Below are 25604 nucleotides of genomic sequence, written 5' to 3'. Positions count from 1 at the left end.
CGTCAGAGTCACAGATGTGACCTATATGCAGATGCCACGATTTTCCAGGGCTGTACAACTTTCATGAGACCAACCCATGCACGTAGCACATTGCACCCATATCTCACCACCTTTACTTTTAGAAAACCCCTCTAAACATACTAAGCAGAAGCTGTCTTGTTCATCGTCAATGCTAGTGAAAGTTTTTTCAAGCTTCTTTCTGCATGTTTTCTTTATCTTTATGGCAACTTTACTTCTTTTCTTCCTCTGTTGTTGTTCATCGTCACTGCTAGTGAAAGTTTTTTCAAGCTTCTTTCTGCATGTTTTCTTTATCTTTATGGCAACTTTACTTCTTTTCTTCCTCTGTTGTTCCTCTTCAAGGGCGTTCTTTACCGGGGTATCTGTAAGTATTCAGATTTTCTTCTTCTGTTATTAGTCAATATCTTTCTAGCGGGGGCTTTTGGATGTGGCAGTATTAATTCTGGTGAAAATTGGGCAATAGGATTAGAATATTCAGAGACATCAGCATGAAGTGATGGAAGTATTGCAGAAAAATGTGTGGCAACGTCCTCACCAGATCTGTACATCCAGATGGTGTCAGGCGGAATGACCCCTTGGCGTCCAGGCGTTTGGGTTGTTGCTAGATAACCACTAGATATAGGATTCTTCTGATATACAGTGGCCTTAATGCTCAGCGCATTACAAAGGGCTGATAAAAAGAAATCACACGACTGGGTGTTGTAAACTTTGTTGTATATAAACATACAGAGGTCGTTCAGAAAATTTTGGTCCTCTGATGAATATTGCTTATAGTATTCTTTATGTTCCAAAACTTCCTGCAAGAGCAAGTTGCACAGTTCACTGGTTGACTTGTAGACGTTGTAGTATTCCATACAAAGTTTGACGGCATGTAGCATACAGTGTCCGACTCCCGATACGTTAACGATTTCCCCAGGTATTTCAGAATATGTCATTACTATTAAATTATCTGAGATAGTGGCTTGTGTAGTCACAGATTTGTCATTAACGTTTGTGTTCACGGATTCAACATCACTGATGGAAGTATCAACCGGAACTGAGACATTATTTGAGGATTCTAACTGAGCTGCTGTACTTTCAGCTGGTAAACTAATATCGTTAGATTTGGGCGATTTGTCACACTTGCTGGTTCAAAATCTGCTTCCTGAAATATATAAGGTTTTACGGGATATATTCCTGCTTTGGCAAAACCGGCCACAACATTTTGTATGGTGAAAGATTCATTCCATGAATTACAGACTATTTCTCGTAGATCGTAAATTTGCATTGGTCTTCCTGGGTGGCTGCGAAGCCAATTAGCTTGAGACTGTGCTGTCCTCTTCTTAAAACCACCAAATACCGACAAATCCAAAGGCTTCATTCTATGTGAGCAGTGTGGAGGGAACGAAAGCATGATTATGCCGTTGCGTTTTGCAAAATTCAGAACATCGATAGACAAATGAGAATCATGATTGTCAAGTACGATTACGATAGGTTTATCTAAGGATGGGTTAGTATACTCTTTAAAGTGGTGCATAAACTTCAAAAAATTGTCCGCAGTCATCCATCAAGACTTGTGTGAACTGCCTCTTGAGGCAGTTGGCGCCCCTCTTAAAAAATGCTCCTTAAAATTGGCCCTAGGAAAAACGAAAAAAGGTGGAATCGCTTGACCAATGGCACTGATTCCAGCACACACGGTTACTAATGTGCCCCTTTCACCTGAGGTTAATGAGCCAATTTGCTTTACACCTTTAGTAGCTACAACTTTCTGAGGCTTTTGAACAGTCGTCACACCAGTTTCATCTATGTTCCAAATATCTGTAGCATGGAATTGATATCTGTCTACCAAAGAAACTAATTTGAAGAAGAATCGTTTTACATTTTCAGGGTTAAATGCAGATGCTCTTCCGATACTGGTTGCCTCGGGTGTCCTTATGGATAGTGAGGGATTTCTTTTCATAAAACCGGTAAACCAATCAGGACCTGCCCGCCTTTTGTCTTCCCATGACGCTGGGGCAATAAAATATTAAGCACGGTCAATTATGTAGAAGAGAGATTATAAAAACAATCAAAATATACTTACAAAGAGCAAAATAGGATTTTCCCGAATAAAAACGCGCGCTAGCCTAAATGGTGGAGGCGTGATAACGTCATGGGTCTGGAATAAGCTTGTCTACAAAAAAAGATAACTTTAAAAGACTATTTTTCACCACACGTTTTTTTAATTGATTTTATCGCATGTGCCCCAAGGGCTACTTAGCCCCGGTCTCCCCTAAGTTTATAACTAACTAAACGAAGATAATGAGCTTTGTTGTGTAGTTAGTTCATTCACTCCCACTCCCTCGTACAAAAATGCAAGTGTCACATTTCTAATGGAATAGGGGCCAGAGATTTGGGAGATTTTGACCTACAGGTAGAGGTGTTCCAACCTACCCGTTGAAATGGGTAAGATGAAACACTGAGAAGGTAAGTTGGAACATTCGAATATGAAATAGTATTGATCAGTAAAAATAACATGGAATAGATATATAAGAGTGTAGTTTCGATACAACAAAAGCAAATCGTAAGCTAAATTTCGGATGTCCGTAGGTGTTAATCCAAAGTAGATGTCTGACGCACGCTTGACATATTCACATAGTGCATTTTCCCGATCTTTGGTAAACGCCAATCGTGGATTTGTATATCCACTTAGAGTTGGTGTCGATATTCCAAGAGGGGCAGCTTCCATTTCATTATTCAGCTTTCTCTGCTTGTCTACGTATCTTTTTAGACTTACATGTGGAATGCTGTATTCTCGTGCAATTGCCCTTACTTTCAATCCGCCGTGGATAATTGGCCGAACAGCTTCAACTATTTTGAATTCGGTTACAGCAGCTCTAGCAGTTTTTCGAACGTAGATGTTTACCATTTTACCACCTTTAGGCTACAAAACAAAAGCCAACAATATTAAAACAAAACCTGTAGCAATCGCACAGTATGAGTCGCTCCTATTATAAGGAACTAAACCGTAAACAAGTTTAATATGTTTAATAATAATTAAGAATAAAACTAATCCCGTCTTTACTACACATAATTAGAGATGACAGCTGCTGATATGACTACAAACCATTATTTGCTCTTAATCTTTTCATCTGGACAGTACAAGGCTATATGTCGTATATTATCACCCCCACCTACAGCAATGTTGAATCCCGAGAAACTTTACTTAGTTTTAAGTGTGAGAAAATAATAAACAATAGGCCTACATGTACAAAGACATATAGTAGTTACAAAACCTTAAAAGTCCGTGTATAACCAGAAAATATAAAATTGAACTTTAGTGAGGACTAATAATATCTTTTATGCTGAACCTGTAAGTCAAAAAAGGGCGGGGGGGGGGGGACCCACTTCCCAAATATCATACACATGAATTATTGTGACAAAGGAACGTTGGAACACGACAGGGTAAGTTGGAACAGTGTTCCGACGTGCCCTACGGCTCATGTTCCAACTAACCCAAGTGGAGTTGTACTAGCAAATTCAAAACAAACACTAAACTCAAACAATTTGTCTCGTAATAGCGGCATTAACAGACATTTCTATATATAATTTTTTAGTATTGATCAATTAGGTGCGGATATATTAGGAAAAGTCTACCTACAAAATTTAGCAAACTCACCCCTAATTTCGTTATTCTTCGATAAATACTGGAGTTTTCTGACAAATTGAACGAACTTTCATATATAATGGCGTCGTTGACGTACGGTACGGTACCCGGATATAAGTATGCGCACGGTACGGCCATAATTGCCTGAACTAGGCCCATTGTTCCAACTTACATGCGTTACAACTAGCCCGACTCTCCCCACAACTGTCCTCATCGAAATGGTCGAAAAGTACAGCCTTGTCGCTGAATTAAAATTTGACGATTTTATTAGCCGTACCAATATTCCGCAACTAGAGAATTGCTGTGGCTTTCCGTTAGTTTTCTGGGTGGAGCTGGGAATTTAAAAAAAAAGGCCACTTTCCGATTTTGCCGACCTTATTTAAGGGCAAGGAAAAGTGACACCATCTTCACTACAATAAAAAAATGCTTTCGGTTAACATCCGAATTTATCATTATTTGTCAATTTTGTATAAACTCGCAATATTTCTATTTAAACGGTAGTCTCGGTCACCCAGAACCTCCTAGTCTTCAACGTACCGAGACTATGATATGAATGTGTCACAGAAAGCCAATGTGAATGTGCTGCAGGGATGGGACCAAATATTAGTGTTCTCTTGTATGCATTTTACAGATTTTCTGAATCACTGGAGTTGCTGGTAGAAGAAACAAAAACAACAACATTCCATAAAAGTAAACATTATTATGGAAGTCCAGTCAAAATTGCAAACCTACCCTTTGCTCAATAAAATTTGAATGTAAATTTTGACCCTAGACCAGAGAAATACAGAAACAGTTTGGGATATCCGGATTATTTTCGCAGTATGTTTTTAAACCAAGCAGTAATTTAGTTTCAAACCTCTCAAATTTTTCCATCTGCTAATCCAGTAGCTTTAAATGTTGACGACGACTATTTACCAAAAAAACAAAACATAGTTAATTGATAACATTGAACAGGGCAGTCTAGCAACCAATATTGGTTTAAAACAAGGCATTTTAGATTACATTGCTCTATTTTGAGTAAAATCTGCAAATTCACAGAAAGCATTGACCCGACCAACTTTGCACAATACCTCGTAAAACAGGCTCGAGGCATCTTTGCTCCAGTTGTCGTTCAGGGTCTGGTCTCAAACTCGTGACTGTTATTTTAAAGTGCAGGGACAAATGCTGCGTACTGAACGGAATGCGTGTCTTTTAAAGTCGCAATTTCATATTTTTAAGTTATATTTTTAAAATATATTAAAATAAAGCCTTAAAATAGATGGTATCTATAAACAGTCCTACCTTGTTAAAGAATAATCCTATTAATCCTATAATTCACTATTGCCAGTTGAGAAATTGTCAAAAATATCATTTTCATCTTCAAATTCCAACGTTTGAAGATAACTACTCCATGGTGGAGAATAGAAAACAGGGGAGGTAATTGTGTTATTATTTCCGGTGTAAATGAGTTTTAAGTGTGAGAATGACACCTATGATCGTATAATAGTGAGTTGACAACCTATTGAGTAAAAGACAGAAATAATTATGTTTTGACTTTCTTAGAAAATATGAAATTGTAACTTTAATTATTTATACATTTGAATGACTAAAGAACCTTTCACTGCAGGTGGTTAATGGGCGGAAGAGTTCCTATAACAATTCAAGTCATCTGGATCACAGTGATACGACCGAGGACGATTCGGAAAATCCCCTTGTAAATAATCCAAATTAACAAACCCCCGGTGTTGCGCACCTCAATAGACTTCGGGTAAGCAAACTCAATTATGCTCGTGAGTTTCCTGTTGCAGAATAACAATGCAAGTCATTTGGATCACAGTGATACGACCGAGGAAGCTTCGGAAAATTCCCTTGTAAATAATCCAAATTAACTAACCCCCGGTGTTGCGCCCCTCAATAGACTTCGGGTAAGCAAACGCAATTATGCTCGTGGATTTCCTGTTGCTGAATGTAGTTGGCGCCCATCGGGCCACAAATATTAAGGATGAAATGAAATGGGGTTTTAACGTTCTACGTTTCTGCTTCGACTGGGCTAATGAAGACGGGTTATGAGGGAAATTTTGCCCGGACAGCGGCGCTACGGTCTACTCTTATATCGAATTCCAACGGCCAAGCTATCTTTAACGCTGCACGTCAATGTGTGGACCTCACAAATCATAGACATGGACGGGGTTCGACGGACAAGATACAGCCAGAATAATAACAATAATACTGTATTTCCGTACAACTTCATAATACATAATATATGGATATCTGTATAAGTAAAAGAAATCGGGGGCTTTAAAACTATAAATATTTAATCGCGCGATCAGTAAAGATCAATTAGACTATTGGATTTCCGGCGAATTTCGGCAGTTTATCAGGTGTTACACCCATTTAGCGACAGTACCCTGTCCGATCTGGCATCGAACGAGTTACCGCACGCAACTAGTTCGGATATACTGTAGTCTATACGATATCCGTATACGGTGACGTGGGTTAATCTCAGATCGTTTAACTTCATGCACAAGATATTCGGTACAACACCCCTGGATCTGAGTAAGGTTCTCGGTACTGATAGTATTGTATTCTGTAATCGATTTTACATCTTCAGTCGAATCTTCCTTTGCTCTCTAACTTCATCAACGTTCATCAGTGCTGTAGGACGGAGAGCCGGACAAAGGACAACCCATAGTCGTTCGAATGGGATTAAAAATAAACGAGGTCCCGTGTCCGGAAATGAAATGAAGTTGGTTCTACGGCGGCTCAGTGAGTATGACGTTTACTCTCTAACTTCATCAAAGTTCATCGTGATTTTTCTGGCGATGTCCAACCTTGCCAGTTGTGTAGGACGGAGAGCCTGGCAAGAGACAACGTATAATCGTTCGGATGGAATAAAAATAACCGAGGTCCCGTGTGGGTCAGTGAGTCGGATGTTTGCTCTCTTACTTCGTTTGGATGGCATAAAAAAAACGAGGTGCCGTATCGGGAATCGAAATGAAGTGGGAGCTAATATTTCTTAATATTTCACAGAATCAAGGGATGAATAAACTACTCGACTTGCAAAATTTTAGAAGCCTCCTTTGCTGTTTTGTCGACATATATTACCATATACATACCAAACATATGGGAAAATCGGGTTATTTTAGGCTCACTGCGCACATAATAACTTCTAAACTAGCTTTGGTGACTCCAAGATGTTTATGTTTTCGAATTAACGGATGAATAAGTTATGAGCATACTAATGTTCATTACTTTTCTATGATGCATTATCAAATTACTCGTAGGATACCCGGCTTTACACGGGCCCAAATTCGCCCGAGGCCCAAATTGGGGTACTCCCACTGTGCCAGTTTTTAATCCTTGGATTATCCTGGATTATCGGATTTTAATTAACATCCTTAATTGGCTTAATCAAGTGGGCTAATTTCATGGTGTAGAGAACTGTGTTCAACCGATTATTCGTTCTGCATATGGCATGTAAACTGTGTTCATCTTATTTTATCATCATGATAAGCAATTTTTTGTTAAAACTTACTTAAGTGGTGAACTCCGTTCAGAGGACACTATATATATATGGAACCACTGTCATTTGTCAACAACATTGATCTGACAGATATCACAAGATGGCAAACGTTCAAGTAGATGTTAGTTTCATACCAAATGCTCAGGGTGGCCAAAATCTGGTGTATAGAGGGCATAAATTTAGAATTCGAACGAGTATAGGGTCCATTGGAGATGCTGTAAAACTACTTGTCCAATGGTTAATTTGATTGTCCGCAGAGCAGCAGCTCTTCCACTGGTACTACAAAGTGACATAGACGATTACTGGCTGAATGCTCTGGAGGTTTACCGATTACGTGACTGAGCAGTGGGTGGAAGGAGGTGAGCGAGATATGTGGAACCATTTTCAGACAACTGGTCCACGCACAACCAACAACGTTGAAGGATGGCATTCGAAAATGAACAAACTGGTAACCAGCCACCCCAACATATTTCGTTTTATCCATCTAATCAAGCAAGAACAGGCTTTCGTCGCTGTAACCCTGAAACGGCTTGCTGGTGGTGCCTAAACCCAGAAAAAGGAAGTACCGGCAGTTGGAAGACAGACTGGTAACTGAAAAGCGGCGCCTCCATGAAGGGCATTAGACCGTCAACAAGTACGGGGATGCTGTCTCCTACTTAGTTGGATTGTAAGATGTATTTTGTTGAAAATGTATTATTGATAGGAAAATGTTTCATTAAATAAAATGTTTAAATGATAACTTGTACATTATATGCTAAAAATTTTAAAAATTGTATTTTAGTATAATAATGTGTAAAAAAAAGATTTAAAATGGAATAAAATATTAAATTAAACTGTTAATCCTCTGGTAAACCCTTAACCCTTAATCCTAATTAATCCCCATTGTTGTATCGTTAATTATTTGATTAATCCCTAAACAATAAAACTGGCACAGTGGGAGAAAATCCCCAAAGATTTCCAAATTTGCCAGGGGGCCATAATCGTCCAGTGCTCAAATTCGCACGGGACCAAAATTCGCCCGAGGCCAAATTCGTTCGTGGCCCAAATTCGATGGCCTAAAACATTCACGTGGTCATGCTTTTTAATTTGATACGAGATATGTGGGGGTGGAGGCGGCGACGAAGGGTAATTCGCCTGGGGCCCGAATTCACTGGCCTAAAACATTCATGTTGTGATGCTGGTTATTTTAATATCACATGGCGACGAAGCAAAATGGGCGAAAATCCCAACCTAAAAACCTGTCTTAGGTCGAAAATATTCCCAAATTCATATTTTTCAGGCCTATTCGCATCAGAATCCCCCGTGCAGGAGTTAAAACTGACAAAAAACAATTAAGTAGATTAGAACGGTTCAGCCATATTTTCATTTCATTTAAAAATGGAGAAGCGAGACTTAGCTTCGAACAATCAGTACGGTGTTTACTATTAATGTACACATCTGGTCAAACTTTCAAAGCCTAATGTCTTCGCACGCAATAGAGTAATTTTGCATTATCTATTTTCGAACTATTATAGCAAGGACGGTCAGCTTTTTATCTAAATCTTACATAATGTACCTTTAATTAACTTATCCAGACCATAATCAACTCTCGATGCCATCGCTAGCCTGCGATATTTAGCGGATTGAGATACATTTTGTGAAAAATAATTAAACGTAAAAATGGCTAATCGAGACTTTGTTTTTTACGTATCGACTTTAGTAATGATGATCGAGGCTAGCCTAAAATTCAAAAGCTAATATCTTGGTTCCGACTGAAACAATTTGACTAACATTTTCAGCATATTTTATTTACGTTATCTATCTTTTCATTATTATAGCGAGAACTGTCACCGCTTTATCTAATCTCCCATAATGCCCCTTTAATATCTCCAAGAGACAAAATATCGCTGTACTGCCCGTGCGCCTCTTTTTTTTTTAGTCAACACAGAATAAATGACGCCATTTAATTTGGCAAACACCGAATACCTCAATGAAATGCATTAACTTATTATAAACACTTCATTAATAGAGTACACTCAATTTCGCCCTTTTCACGCTTACTAAAAGATTTCTATTGAAATTATTAACAAAGGGTTAATAGATCGGGCTGTACTCGAGATTAAAGTGGTTCAATTTCACATTTATTTACTAGCGTAGAGTTATCCTTGTTTATTTTGGACACAGCAGCGAATTTCGGTACCAGTTTTATGTTAGATATGGCGATGCTTGATATCAATTGACATGAACAGTGACACTGTTCGGAAATATTAGCGCTAACCGGGATACATTTAGTACAATACGAGTTTATATTTACAAATAACGAGGTGACTTACCTCGTTATTCGCCAATAACGAGGTACAAGCTACCTCGTTATTCGTTTAGTGACGAAATGACATTGTTATTCTCGAATGAACGTTAAACACCATTTCTCTCTCTTTTAAATTCTTAAAAAGTATATAGGTTTATTAAGATAAAAAGTTGAATTAACAAATTCTATAAAATAAATTGCTGGATCTCCGATTGGCACCTTTAAGCGTGAAGTGTGGATATTTATTACTGATTTAAAGTGTTGTATTAAGACTAGGAATAATATAATCAATTAATGGGGTTGTGGTATATTAACCCAATGACACGGTATCATATTAAGAGTTTTTATATATATATTTACAGAAATACTTATGCTCAAACTATATTTAATAGTCACGCTCGCTTCTTATAAAGTGCATATTTTGCAAACAATATCTAGATCAATAATCGACGAAGGAAACGATAAAAGATGTATTCACATCCGAATGTAGACAAAGGTCGCACTTACAATGGAAAATTAGCCCTTAACCCCATTTCCATCTTAATAAAAGAAAATGAAATGGGGAAATCTAACCTATTTTTTAAAAAAAAGTGTATTTTCCGAATGGGCGACTGTGGTACTTCCTAGAAATTACGAATAATTAATGGCAATAAAGATTACGTAGATTACTATATCTAGCTCAGAGACAGGTGAAGCAAACCATACAAATTGTACGTAAATCCATATAATATATACACTTAGCTCGCATTTATAATGGGAAATGCGCCATCTAGCTTGACTTAAATGAATCGCAGACATGCGGAAATGCTCCAAAGAACACGCACGCTAAGTTTCGTGTCGATCGTACCCGAATCGGTTGAGCCGTATGTTTTGTTGAAAAGCGTTTTCACAAGAATATGAAGCACAACGACTGACCTAATATGATACTCCATAGAAATTGACATTAAATAATTTTCAAAATTCAACCCCACAAGAGTATGTGACAAGGAATATTCACGCCTTACTAACGTCTTAAGTTTGTTTCCTCGTATCACGGTTCGACTGGGTACCCATTTTATTTTAGTTCCAACCCCACCCAAGCCCGCCTCGATCCCACACCCTAACATTAAGTCTTGCTGTCTTTGCATGCAAAATAATAGGCATGCACTACGATATTCAATAGATATAATAAGTAAACGAATACGAAATATACATGTATAAGATTAATACTGAAAACACGAAATATATAAGATTAATACTGGTAACAAGAAATATACCATATTGGCCTGTCTTTCTGGAATTTATATTGTTTTTTTTTACTGTGTTGAACCGAACAACACTATTCATGTTCAAGGATTTTCTATAATAACTTCCAGGGTAATTACTTTTTGTTATAAATTTTTTTTTTGTGTGATCTGATTTGTTTTTAATATTTATGAGTTGTTTCCCTCATAACTGCTCAAACTGCAAGCTAGGTGTCGCCGTATGTTTCATTGCCTGGCAACCTATGATTCAAATATATGGCGAAAGGTGTTTTTATAGCCTCTTTTCAACCCCATAACACTCAAATCACCCGTTAATATTGTTTTAGGTAAAAGTCACGTTCACTGTGCCCTATATCGAATATACTTCATGATCGAGTGAAAAACAATTTTTAATACGGTTACTTATAACTATAATACCAGTAGACCCATCCCCCTTCTCCCCAACGTCACCGTTATTTAACTAAGTTAAAGGGTTGCTGTAACGAAAAAGTTTTCCGAATAGGTTACATTTTAAAGATGAATTATGTAAGATTTAGATAAAGAGCTGACAGTTCTCCTTATAATAGTTCAAACATAGATGTTGCAAAATGAATTGAAAATTTCATTCAAAGTACTTTATTTTGAACGAAGATGTCATCGTTTTACTTTTTAAATTAAATCATGTTTTAATCCGTTGAATCTCCGTCATCCCATGGATTAGAGAGTTGATTAATATAGGCTTGTTCTGTGAATAAATATCTAAATAATAATATCTAAATAATAGATTTTACGAAAAACCGAGGTCCCGTGTACACATTGGCGTGCACGTAAAAGATCCCTTGACAGATAGAATTCGATATAAGAGTAGGCCGTAGTGCCACTGTCCGGGCAAAAATTTCACTCACACCGTATATGCCCGTCTTTCTTTAGCCCATTTCGGAGCAGAACAGTAGGACGTTAACCGCCCAATTTCATTTCATTTTGAAGCCAAACTAAAGACCTACAATAGGTAGATTTATCATTTCCATAATGTATCTTTAATTATTTCAAATTTAATAATAATTCAATTTTGAAAAACATTATCAGATATTATCTCGAGCCCAGTAGCTATGGCTTATCCAATCCAGGTCCATACTATCGTTTTATTTAGAGATACGTAGCGATATGTCGTACATGAGACATGATATGCTTACTCTTTCTAGGACAAAAGAAATCGAGATCCCGGTGTACACATTTGCGTGTACCTTGAAAGTTGGAATTCGAAATAAGAGCAAAATTTCCCTATTAGTACACTGTATAGCGTTTACCCGTCTTCACTTTCCCAGTTGGTGCAGAAAAGTGGGACGTTCAACCCCATATTATTTCATTTCATTTTCATTTTATTTCATTTGATACAACTTAACTAAGACGTGTGTCCCTATTACCGATTTAGTAAGTCCATTAATATAGGGGGGTTGGATGGCCGAATGGTTAGTACGTGCGTGCTGTATCATAAGGCCTGTCATTCAGTCAACGGGCGTGGTTTCGAATCCCCGGTTGTACGTGACAAGGATTAGGGTGGCCTGTCCAACCTCGTGGGTTTTCTCCGAGTCCTCCGGTTTCCTCCCACTGCTGAAGACCCCTACGCGCAAGCGAATTATTGAAATAAAATTTAAAACCATATGTTAGTAACGAAATGACCTAGTTTGTGTCGAGTGGACGTTAAACCCCATTCTCTCTCTCTCTCTCTCTCTCCATTAACTATATATATTTTCGAGGATCATTTGAACTTGATTACCTCTTATGGCCTCTTGTGTACATAGAACAACCCCCTTTAAGGAATTGGTGTTTATTAGAATATACCAGTAAATATTAGACATTACTAAGGGTGACTAATGACTAATTGGTATTAGACGAGGAACAGGCGAGAAGACAACATTGATTGTTGCAACAGGCAGAAGACAAGGGTTAAGGGGGGCATGTCAAGAGATCACGGGGAAGACCTTTAACCGGAAAAGAAATGTGGATTTATTTTTATTTTATGTATTTATGTGCTGCATTTGCAGGTAATTTTTTTTATGTGTAATATATTTATTTCTATACCGTAAAAGCCTATATTAAATTATTCGTATCTTTTAAAAATCCGACTATTGAAAAATCATTTAAGACCGAGGTACAATGCTATTCTTACTTATCAAGATGTACTGTCACGACAGTTTTACCTTTACACTTTTCCCTCGTGGCTATGCCCGTCTTCATTAGCCCGATTTGTGCAGCAAAGTAAAATACAGCCCAATGAAGCACCCGTCTTCGTTAGCCCAGTCATTTTATTACCAATGAAGCGTGATTTGACTGTTGTACAAAGTAATCCGCCCAGCCCCAAGGAGCAGCTGGAATCGCTCCGTGGTCTATGAAGCCCCAAGAGACCCATTTATGTTTATATTTATTTTTTTACGTGTACACATCCTTTATGCATACCACAGGGTCCCGGTCTGCCCTACTCTGAGGGAAGTAAGAAACACTATTTTTTGCATAGCCCTTTAAATGTTTTTTTTTCGTCTTTTTTGGGGGGCGGGGGGGCGAATTTTGTCTTTCTGCGGCACATAAAAATTCTTTCAGCTGCCCTGACTCCGCTGAGTAAATCAAAATTACATTACGATATCGTTTCGTTCCTGGCTTTCATCATAAAATAAAAGAAATGAAATAGATGGGTAATCTTAATCTGATTGTCCGTTAACATCATGAAGTTTAAAGGTGCGTTATGGGAGATTAGATATGGAGTTGACAGTTCTCGCTATAGTAGTTAAAAATAGATAACGTAAATAGAATATGCTGAAAAGTTTAGTCAAATTTCTCCACTCTGAACCGATATATTAGTTTTTCAGTTTGAGGCTAGCCTCGATAAAAAGTCGATAAAAGTCAGTACGATAGAAAACAGTCTCGATTATCCATTTTTACGTTTAATCATTACCTTACAAAATGTATTCAAATCCGCTAAATATCACCGGCTAGCGAAGGCACCGAGAGTTGGTTATGGACTGGATAAGTTAATTAATGTCTAATTAATAATTTAGTTAACATGTCAGGCCTAAAGAAAGACTTGCAATAGGCAGATTTAGCTCTTGCATAATGTATGTTTAATAATGGAGGTAGTTGCTATTTCGAAGAAACAGATTATCCATTCTTTTCACTTTAGTCACGCATTCTTTCCTTTTCAGCGGCAGCCAATTCTCCACCGGAATGGGGAGCAGAGCCTTTACTTACCGGTAATGTACCGGAAGGATACTCTAGCAACATCTATAAATTAAAAGTCAGTGACCCAGATGGTGACCCTATTACCTTCACCTCATCATGGGCGCCTACTACTGGCAGTGACTACTTTTACTTCGACGAAACAAGTAAGTTCAAGCCGGCTATATTTTATATTTCAAGATGATTTGGATTGCACTGATCTCTCTTCTAGTTTTTTTTTATTTAAATGCATTTATGTACCAAAATATATACATTTTATTGGATTTTTTGGAGATCACACGTGCAATGTTAGGTGCTATGAAAGACCCCCCCCCCCCCACACACACACAAAGTCACAAAGTGTTCTTCTACGTGCACTCCAAAGTATACACGGTTCGGCCTAGATTTGTCCTGCCATCCGAACAACTAGACAAGTCGGATTAGGGCTTGATCATTTACAAGGTTCTTCTCGGTCCACGCCGTGATTTGATCTCGGGACATTCTAATCGAAAGTTATGTTCCCCTACCACACGATAACAGGTGCCATGACTGAAAGAATTGACACCGGACTAATGGCCCCCTGCTTAATCTAATGGTCCTGTGTGTGAAATAGTTTTATTTAACGTCTGCTTTCATCGAAGTGATATCGCAGACAATTACATGTATAAAGTGAGTTATTTATTTACAAGGTGATTGGTTTTTATTTCCAGCTCAACTTATCGGTGTTTCTCCTGGTGTCAGATTAGATATGGATGTAATGACAGATCTGACGTTCGTGCTCACTATAACAGCATCTGATGGCACAGCAGAAACAACAGTACCAACAACCATCACTCTAAACATAGTCCAAAGCCCGCCACCAGATATTGAACCAACTACCCTGTCATTTACTGTGGATGAGGGACCCGTAAGTCACTTTTATTGTAGTACAAGAAACCGGCACATTGTTGTCACATGTGATCATCGGCCCTTCGGTCACTTGTTGTCGACATGATAAAGATATTAGTACATGATGGACTATTTTCAAGTTAGCAGGTATTGTTCATTTAGAAATCTATTCACGTCTAAACGCACAGTCTTGTTAACACGATGCAGAAGTGAGCTGTACGTCACAATTAATTTATATGTGTCATCTAGGAAATAATTTTGGGATTGAAGTGGGGAACATAATACTCATTGTTATTTTATTTATAGGCTGGACAAGAACTTGTATTAAATGGTGGAGTAAGCGGTTACACTACTGAAATGTTTTCCGATGTTGTCACGTACAATATCGTATCGGCAACTTCAAACTTGGATTATTTTGCCATCGACAGTTCAACAGGACAGATAACTTTCGCTAAAGATTATTATATAGACGGCGCTGACCCACTTCCGTCAACAGTCACTATTAAGGTACAAGGCACAGATACGTTTGATGAAGTCGACACTGTCGACGTCACATTTGACATCCAAGACGTCAATCAGATACCCCAGTTTGCCAAATTGCCAACTTCGACGTCTGTTGCAGAAGACTTGACACCAGGGTCGCCTATATTTACTGTGACGACTACAGATAAAGACAGCCTAGATGTCGTCACCTTGTCGGCTACCTACGGAACTGGAGCGGACATCTTTGATTTTGACTCAAATAGTAAGTTCGTGATTTTTCTTTCTTTTGGGATATGTTTTTTTTGTTGCATAAATCTAAGTTTTTTTTTTTATCTATTTGTATAAGGAAAAAGTTGGTTGCACGCTGGCCGAGATAGTTCGTTGTGATCTTTCAGCCTGGTTACCGTTTTATAGGCACATGACTGGGGACTTGACACTAGTAATAAACTGTAGTCTGGGTAGAACTAACGTGTATGCACATAGGTGAGTCACGGTGGCCCGACGACTATGGCACCCCCCCCCCCCCACTAACCAGGTGGTCACCGGATCGAGATCGAAACCCAGTGTTGCCTTTTGAATTTTCCAGTCTGCTTCACATTGTCCCTGGAGCAGAAAGGGGGGGGTTTGGCACGAAAATCCAAGGTTCTGTGTTCATGCTCTTTTGACAGTTAGAAATCGAATAATTAAGAGTACATCAATCTGTTTGGCGCTGAACTTCATTTCATGCAGTGTATAATATATTATCTGGATCTTCAATATCCCTTTTTGAAGAGGAATTGGTTAGCACAAGATATTTCTTCACCGACGGTAAAATAAGCATATTTATATTTCAACCCAAAATAATAAGTTTGTGGTCATTTTGCGGATCAAACATAATATTATATGTACATATTTCTATAATTTAGCCGGTGTGGTAAGCCTAAAAGCAGGCCAGAATCTTGATTATGAAACGACAACAACGTATACAATAACCATAACGGCAGACGATACCAAGGACACAAATGACGCCATCTTAACAATAACGGTCACGAATGTTAATGAAGCGCCATCTTTTGATAATACAATTTATTACGTCACCGAAAATGAAGGAGTGGTGAGTATGCTATAGGTTCACAAAATATCATATTTTCTTTGATTAACTTGTATCTAACATGCGGTATTATTTTTATTTCGATTGTACTACGAGGGGCGAATATAGCAAAAGCCCTTTAAATTATATCTGCAAAAGCTTTATCTTATTGGCTACTTATAACTCACCGATTTCGTAAAACATACGGAAGAGCTGTCAAAGCATGTTGTTGAAGCAAATGTGTTTTTAACCCAAGAAATACGTTTATAAATAAAGTCGTTTTGAAACTGGAAATGATGTTTAGTTCTTCCTCATCAATAACTGTTCCCATCAATCTCTACTCTAAAACATATGGTTATTTTTATTCTTCCGTATTCAATGATTTCTCCTATTTACACAACACTAATTTTTCATTGAATTTACAATTCAGGCAGGATCAACGTTATCAAACACCGGCCTTGTGAGTTCGACCTCTGATCCAGAAGGCGATACCCTAACCTTTAAGATTATTGGTGGCGCCAACAAAGATAAATTTAACATGGCGTCAAGTACTGGCATCTTTACTTACGCTTCCGACTACGAAATTGACCCGAGCTCCTCACTACCTTCGACTGTTGTGCTGGATATTGAGGCCACTGATCCGAGTGGTTTGAAGGCAACTGCTCAACTTAGTATTACCATTAGCAACGTCAACAAGGTATGTTAAATTAGATATTTATGAACATGTTTATTTTTGAAAATAGAAAAAAATTGTTAGAGCGGAAATAAATTCTTCTTACAAGCCTCGTTAATATACTGAGCGCCATGGAAAACGCATCACTTAGATTTTCGTATAACAAAATGATCCTGTAAACATATCTTATTTATTTTGCATCTTATTGTGAACAATATTCAAATGGGAACACATCAATAACAACACATTTATACACTTATGGATGTTTAATCTGTAATCAACGGTACAAAGTCAGAGGGGTCAAAACCAAAAGTACGACACAGATGTCAGTAGCGCGATGTCCTCCACGGGCTCTTACGCACGCTGTGCAGCGACATCGCATGGAATTTACCAATGTTTGAAAGAAGGCCTGGGGCAAATTGTTCCATTCTTGGACAAGAGCAGCTTCTAAAGCAGCAATGGTGTGCATCTGTGGTCTCCGATACAAACGGCGTCCAGTCTCATCCCAGACATGTTCTATCGGTACCATGAGACATGGCTGGCCAGACCAAGACATTGATGTTTTTAGCAGCCAGGTAGTCCATACTAAAACGGGCGGTATGCGGACGTGCATTATAATGTTGGAAGTGCTGAAGTTGTGGGTGCGCTCGAAACATCGGAACAACAATTGGTTGCAAGACATCATCACGGTAGGCTACAGCATTAACGCGACCCCTGCAAATGTGAACGGCGGTCCGGTGATGAAATGTGAAGCCTCCCCACACCCTTACACTTCCCCCACCCCATTGATTCGTTTCGAAGACGCAGCAGTCTGCAAGACGTTCCCCAAGACGTCTCCACACACCTTGACGGCCATCAGCGTGATAAAGATGAAAGCGACTCTCATCACTGAAGAGAACACTTTGCCAGTCTACTCTTCTCCATGTCTGGTGTCCTTGAGGCCATATCAGACACCGTTGACGGTGATGATCCCTGAGGATGGCTCCAACATAAGGTCGTCGTGCACGGAGCCCTACTTCTCTTAGACGACGTCTTACGGTGTTGGCACTTACTGGTCCTTGTCTTCCGACGACTGCTGCACCTGTTCGAGTCGCTGGGCGGAATCTTTCACGCAGATGAGTGACCCGGATGTAGCGGTCTTGAGCCTGGGTTGACGGTCTCGTGTTTATCCAGTAACTCGAACACGTTCCACCAAACTTACAATAGTGGACTGATGACAATTGAAGTGTCTGGCAATAGCATGTGTAGACATGCCAGCCCTGGACATTACCATGGCTTCATTCCGTTGATTTTCAGTAAGTCTCGGCATCTCTAGCTCGATTCCTTCACACGTCCAACAACAAATTACGACAGATTGACGTTTCACAGTTCTTGTACTGCACATTAAGTTGAAAATATGCTTTTAAAGGGCTCACACATAATGCTGCATCTCGTGCAATTTTTTTTGTGCACACGGGCCGATATTTTTTGCGTTTGGGAGCATTGTGTGAAACAATAGTTCATAGTATTGCATAATATTATACATACAAAACCACCTAGTAATAAAATATTTGGGGAAAAAAGTGATGCGTTTTCCATGGCGCTCAGTATATTTTGGCATGTTTACCTTTAAGTATAACGACAAACGGGCCGACGTAACTCTAGTCTATCTTGGCAATCAAACATCGCCATTTTATGATCCATGCGGATATGACTATTTGCTATCATAAGCTATCCCACATCTTCTTGTGCTAAAACCAAAAGGGTTTGTTTCGATCAGAAGTGTGTCTCACATGCTGCTCCAACAGAAAGGAATGAATTACCAGCAGAAGTTAAGAATTCACCTTCTTCAGGTATCGACTCAAAACAAACTGTCTCACAAAAGCATTCACCATGTGACAGTGTGATGCCCCCATTTGGCTATATTGTAACCTCGATTATCAAATATGGATTTTGGGTTTCCAAGAGGCTATTCCTTACAGCGGAAGCCGTTTATATAAATCTACATTTTATTAAATCGTTTTATGCCACGTCTCAGAAACTACCGAGGAATGTATTTGTTTTTATCTATTTGTAAAAATCCATTTTGACCTTCCCATGGTTCGATAACCTTATCTGCTCAATTTTCATGATATCACCATGCTATTAGTTTATGACCAAACAACATGGAAACCTCTACATAACTAACTGCTATAGTACTTTCGACCTAAAGTCTATCCAATGTCAAGTGCCATTAAATTTTGCGATTACCATTAATGCAGCATATTATAACTTACCAAGGATAGTTCACGAAAGGTAATGGATACTGATGGAAATCAACAATTTTATCTGGAGTCAAAAATCTTTCTTTTTGTCTTGACGATGCAATGAGGGACAAGGAATTTTCAAGTTCTTTCTTTTTTGTTTTTGTTTTAAGACAAATTTGATTTATTTAATGCAAACTGTCTAGTGAATATAACCATAGGTTTAACGTGATTGGCATGTTGGTACTAATGTGCAATTAAAAGACAGGGAAAACGTAAGCATACACAGCGTGGTGCATAATCTTGAATTGTTATGTTTGTTTGTTACAGTTGCCTACCCTAGACAATCTTCCCGATACAATATCGATACCTGACGATACTACAGGGGGTGCCATTGTATTTACTGTAACCTTCTCCGATCTGGATACGGCCGATACTGTTACAGTTACTGGTAGTCACCAAACGTCTGGTGGATCTTCTAAATTTACAATAAACTCACAAAGTAAGCTGTCTTTTCTTTTAAAAATTATAAATGATCAATTGAAAAGTAAAATAAAACACGGTATTCCTACACTTTCACGCCAGACGCTTCATTTATTTTGTGGGGATCACGTGGCTAAGTGGGTAAGACGCTGACTCGCTAGATCGATCCCTGCATTGGCCGAGAAAGTTCATCCAGATTTTCCGGCGTGGTTTCCCCTTGTCAGTGATGCAGGATGGAGGGCCTGACAAGGACAGCTGTCTAGTCGTTCGGATGGTACGAAAAACCGAGGTCCCGTGTACACATTGGCGTGCACGTAAAAGATCCCTTGGCAGTTGGAATTCGATATAAGAGTAGGCCGTAGCGCCGCTGCCCGGGCAAAATTTCCCTCATAGCACACTGTATTGCGCATGCCCGTCTTCATTAGCCCAGGCTAGGAGCAGAACAGTAGGACGTTAAACCCCATTTCATTTCATTTCATTTATTTGGTTCTCATTGGTACAATGTCTGCATACTTATTGTATTATTAATCGTTTTGTAGTGCATACGGTCTATGTTTGTAAGTGTAAAATACTTATTGCTAAAGCCTTATTTAGTTTATTTTAATAAAATTGTATTGCATAAATATTAGTACTTTATATACTAATTCTGACATTGGCGACAAGTAGAAATACAATACGTGTATATACACAAACATCTAAATGAACGTGTAAAAATAATATGGTAGTTGGAAAAAATGAGCAAAAGTATCTTAATTGCATATAAATGAAATGAGGTTTAACGCCCTATCTGTTTTGCTCCGACTAGGCTAATGAAGACGGGTACACACGCCATACAGTGTACTATGAGTGAAATTTCGCCCTGGCAGCGGCGCTATGGCCAATGTGTACACGGGACCTTGGTTTTTCGTCCCATCGAACGACCAGACAGCTGTCCTTGTCAGACCCCCCCACCTGCACCACTGACCAAGGGGATACTGCGCCGGAAAAACCGATGAGTTTTCTAGGCCAACCCTGGGATTGAACCCGCGAACTCCAGGCTAGCGAGCCAGTGTCTTACTCACTTAGCCATCGTGGCTCCCCAATTGCAAACTGGGCTAAAACATATTTTAATTGCAAACAACGCTAAAAAATATCTGAATTGCAAACAACGTGCAAAATATATTAATGTATTCAAATTCATTCTTATAGGTATTTAAAAGTCTCTTACCGAGAGTTTAATATCTTTTACGTTCCTTTCAGCTGGTGAAGTAACTGTAAAGAACTCGGCAACATTTGACGTATCAGTACAGAGTCAGTATATAATACAGTTTACAGCCAATGATGGTCAAGGTAACTCAGCTAATGAAGATCTGGTTATAGATATCACTAAAACTAATAAACCACCTACTTTCTCTTTTACTACATTCAGTGTTACAGTTAATGAAGGTTTGGTACGTAATTTAATAGAAAATCTGAACTGGTTTTTATTTTATTATAACATGAAAAAACCCGTGCCATCAAATTTTATCAATCCATCGATTCAATACTTAAATGCATTAGAACCCTTCGTTTGGCTAAACATAAAAGTGTCGATTTAATCAGTTTGGTGTATACGAAGTAGCAATCTGTCTAGTTTATGGAAATGTAGGTCCACGGGAAGAGCCAAATTGAGATATAAATGGAGACAACAGCAAATAGTTCAAGTCATAAACGCGAAACTAAATTAGTAATAATTAATATTTCGAAACGAAAATGCCCCCTACCTAAAGTATATAGCACATCAGATCAGCAATGAAATACTTTATTTGGACCTAATTCAAAAAGGCCGAGCCCCTTTAAATCAAATAGTACTCTAACTTTTCTTTGGCGTAAACCGTCTTAATTTAAAAGCCCGAATAACGCTTATGGCTTTTATTTTGTACTTTAGAAAGACTACGCTGTACCGGATCCAGGCATTAAAGCAACCGCCACTGATCCCGACAATGATGCTATGACATTCAGCATCCTTCCAGGAACCAACAGTGACAAATTTAAAATAGATGCAAACACTGGTATTGTTAGCTATGCCCAGGACTACGAAGTGGACCCGAATAGTCTACCGGGAAGTGTGGTGCTAAACATCCAAGTTTCCGATCCACTGGGATTAACCGACAGCACAACGCTTAGTTTAACTATCAAAGACGTTAATAAAGCCCCCGTTTTGGACAATTTGGGAGCCACGACAACAGTAGCTGAAGATATTGCTAGTGGTACATCAATTTTCACAGTCCAGTTATCGGATCCTGATTCCTTGGATTCACCAACTTTAGAATATGAGTTTGTGGACTCTTCCAGTGCCGCTCTGTTTGATGTTAATAAAATCAGTAAGTACATAAGTTAACTATAGTCTAGGTCATATATTCCAGAAAAAAAAGGATAGCACTTAATAAAATAATACTCATCACCCTAATAAGGATGTTGTCCCTCGCGTGTTCAGATTCATAAAGCTATTTGAACTCGTTAAATATCACATAACTTTTGATTATTATTTTATATTCCCTTGTGCAGCTGGACTGGTATCTTTAAAAGTGGGGACATCTTTGGACTATGAAACAAAAACAACCCATCGTATAAAGTTTGTGGCTACAGATAATAAACTCAACTCTACCAGTAGTACATTGCGTATTGATGTTACCAATGTTAATGAAGCACCGGCGTTTTCGTCTCAAACTTATACAGTCACGGTACCCGAAGGACCGGTAAGTTCTCAACATCAAATTAGCCATCATTGTCGTGATCCTCTTCTTCCTAATCATCATATCGTCAAATTTCTACCATAGTGTACCCGTTAAGTTACTGTTAAATCCCCATAATGTCAAATTTATACCATAGTGTATCCATTAAGTTACTGTAATATCACCAGTATATCATCAGCATGATCATTATCTTTCAGGATAATTAGTATTAGATCGTCATCACCATCATCCATTATTAAACAATTGTAGGACACATTAGGTACGCTATCGTAAGCATCCCTGTCAACATCTTTCAGTATGAATCCTTAAGTTAATAAGTCACGAATTATTGATCAGTGGAAAAATGACTGTATCTATAATGACACTGAACTTACGTTTATTTAAACAAAAAGCCTTAATGTACCTATCTTGATTCTGGGAATAATTACGGTTATTTGAATGATTATGTGCACGTATAATGAATGATTTCGTACATACATACGGTTATCATAGACACCTAGTATTTTGTTTAGAAAATCTCGTAAATACATTGTAGGCAGGCGGTGTTTTCCCTGATGCTGGTGTGAAATCAGGTGCCAGTGATCCGGAATCAGATACTTTAGCGTTTACATTGGTCAGTGGTAACACGGATAACAGATTTACCATAGACGCAAATTCCGGTATTCTGTCTTTTGCCAAAGATTATGAGGTAGATGCTTTACAACTACCAGGTAACTACAACATATTTATATACTTATATACTATTAACACTTACAGTTTTATTTATAGTATATCACTTTTTTCTCATCTTTTAAAATTTGAATGTCGTGTATTTCGACCCACATCACTATATCGTATTGGCTGTTATGGGGAAACTTAATTGTCTGTGTGGCCACGGTGCACTGTGGGCAATGGAAGATTTTCGTCTGCTGGTGGGGTTTATTGTGCCAACCGAAAGGTGGACGATACTACCATAACACAACTGATATTACATTAGAACGGCAGTTAATTTATCTGCATAGGTATATCTATCTTTTAATTTTAAAACGCCTGTGATATTTGTTTTATGTGCATATAAATTTATTGTTTTGTAATATATTTTAGCCTGTCTCACTTTTCACTATGTTTGGGGCAATGTAGCCCGTTTGGAGCTGACGGTGTCATACACCCATATTTTATTCATTCATTCATTGTATTATGGATTTCAATTTGATTAGCCTTTAAGATCCGCTGAACTGTTTTAAGCACATTTTCCATACCTTGGGAAACCTTACTTTAAAAAATCTCCAAGATTTCATATGGATGCCCGTCTTAATTAGCCCAGTCGGCGAAGAACTAGGGCGTTAAACCCCATTCCATTTCATATGGATGCCGTGAAAAAAATCCGAAACATCACAACACATTGTTCTCTGTTTGTCTTCTTTATCACGTGATTGTCAAATAATAAATCTATCTGATAAATTGGTATTTTTCATTTCTTATTAATAGGTTATGCTCAAGTTACGGTGCAAGCAACTGATCCTTCCGGCCTTACGGCTACGACTACAGTGGATATAACAATCACGAACGTCAACAAACCGCCAACCCTAGATAACCTACCAACTGCAGTTAGTGTTGATGAATCGTTGCTGGGCGGATCCTATATTACAACAGTAACAGGGGCGGATCCTGATTCTGGTGATACAGTAACCTTCAAACACACCTTCACAACTTCTTCGGCTTCCTCCATATTTAATGTTGATGACAACAGTAAGTAACATGTGATATTTGTATTATAATACATATAGATACTGAGACAACCTTTCATCTGGTGCTTTTTTGACAGTTGGTGATGGTGTCCTAAAACTAAATGTCCACCACCTTTGTGCTTTATCACGACGGGTTATCGTAGATGAATGGAGGTGTCAAATTGTACCGCGGTTAAATTTAACGGCGATGATAAACGTTAGAATTGTTGCCAGCCCCATGTTGTTCAGATACAGCTCAAAAGTTGAAAATTGTGCTTCACGTTATTGTAAAGACGTGCTATTATGTAATTAAACACACCTTAACTATGTATATTAAAAAAAATGGATAGCAAACTTTTAGTACTTTATTTTTATTTTTCGAATACGTACAAATAGCCACATGTAAACTAATGAAACCAAAATAAATCTGAATCTGAATACTTTTTGAACCATGTAAGATGTTTTAAACACATGTAATTGTCACTATGTATTGTCATAAACTCCATATTTAAACTTTATTCTGTCATATTTGGGTCGTAAGTGCAGAAATAACAAGGTCTCCGCAATCCCTAAAGTTACTTCCGAAATGACTGAATTGATGTTGAGCGAAGATTAACCCTCATTTATCACCCTTTTTGACTAAAGAATTTAACACTATACTACGGAAGATGTATGAGCACAAAACTATCTATGGCAATGACAGTTTCATTTCAGCTGTTAGCCCTGAACTGCGGAAGATATATAAGCTCGAATCCATGATAATTTTAATTGTTTTTTAATTCAGCTGGTACAGTGACTTTAAAGCCAACAGCTACTCTAGACTATGAGAGTGAGAATGTTTATCAGATATCTTTTACTGCTACGGATGGTGAGGCCACGTCTTCACCACAAATACTCACTATCAATATTAATAACATCAATGAAGCTCCAACATTTTCTGGTAAAACGTTTCAAGCTACAGTCGATGAAGGCCCGGTAAGACTTCAATATCTGTTGTTCGGCTTCATTAGCCCAGATAGTGCAGAAAACTAGAACGTTAAACCCTCTTCATTTCGTTTCATTTCAATAAGGAATAAGTTGATCTTGGTCAGCTCGCATAAAGACCAGGGGCCTGTTTCACGAAATTTTAACTAAGATAAGATCCAAATTTTAGTAATTTGATTGGATAATATTAGATTGATTTTAGTGCTTAGCCAATCAAAATTGGAGTATCTACTAAAATTTGGATTTTATCTTTTGTTAAAATTTTGTGAAACAGGCCCCAGTATGCTTTTCTTACAATATATCCAGTTAGCTAAGAAGGTACTTTCAAGCCATTGTCTCCATTTCCTGTGTAGTTTTGTTTTATTTAAATACAATGCCACGAAGCAAACACTATTAGTTATTTCGCGTTAACCTTTAAAATATTTGACCATCGATTTGTTTGTAATAATTTTGTATTAAAAATACTGGAATAGGAACAATATTTATTTATCGTTGGGAAAATTTGTTTTTTTTTTTA

The 25604-nt window shown here is 38.1% G+C and overlaps 1 protein-coding gene across 1 annotated transcript; it reads left to right on the top strand.

Annotated features, from left to right (window-relative positions):
• Positions 1 to 13926: 13926 nt before the first annotated feature.
• Positions 13927 to 22493, top strand: LOC126809601 (uncharacterized; the record flags this gene model as incomplete). Its single annotated transcript, XM_050534248.1, has 3 exons — positions 13927 to 14032; positions 16220 to 16329; positions 22482 to 22493. Coding segments are annotated over 3 exons (228 nt in total), but the record flags the coding sequence as incomplete, so codon positions are not given.
• Between the last annotated feature and the right edge of the window lie 3111 nt (positions 22494 to 25604).

The sequence above is a fragment of the Patella vulgata genome, chromosome 1 (genome assembly GCF_932274485.2).
Source record: "Patella vulgata chromosome 1, xgPatVulg1.2, whole genome shotgun sequence".
Classification (NCBI taxonomy): Eukaryota; Metazoa; Mollusca; class Gastropoda; family Patellidae; genus Patella; species Patella vulgata.
This window is presented reverse-complemented; position numbering and strand designations above follow the sequence as displayed.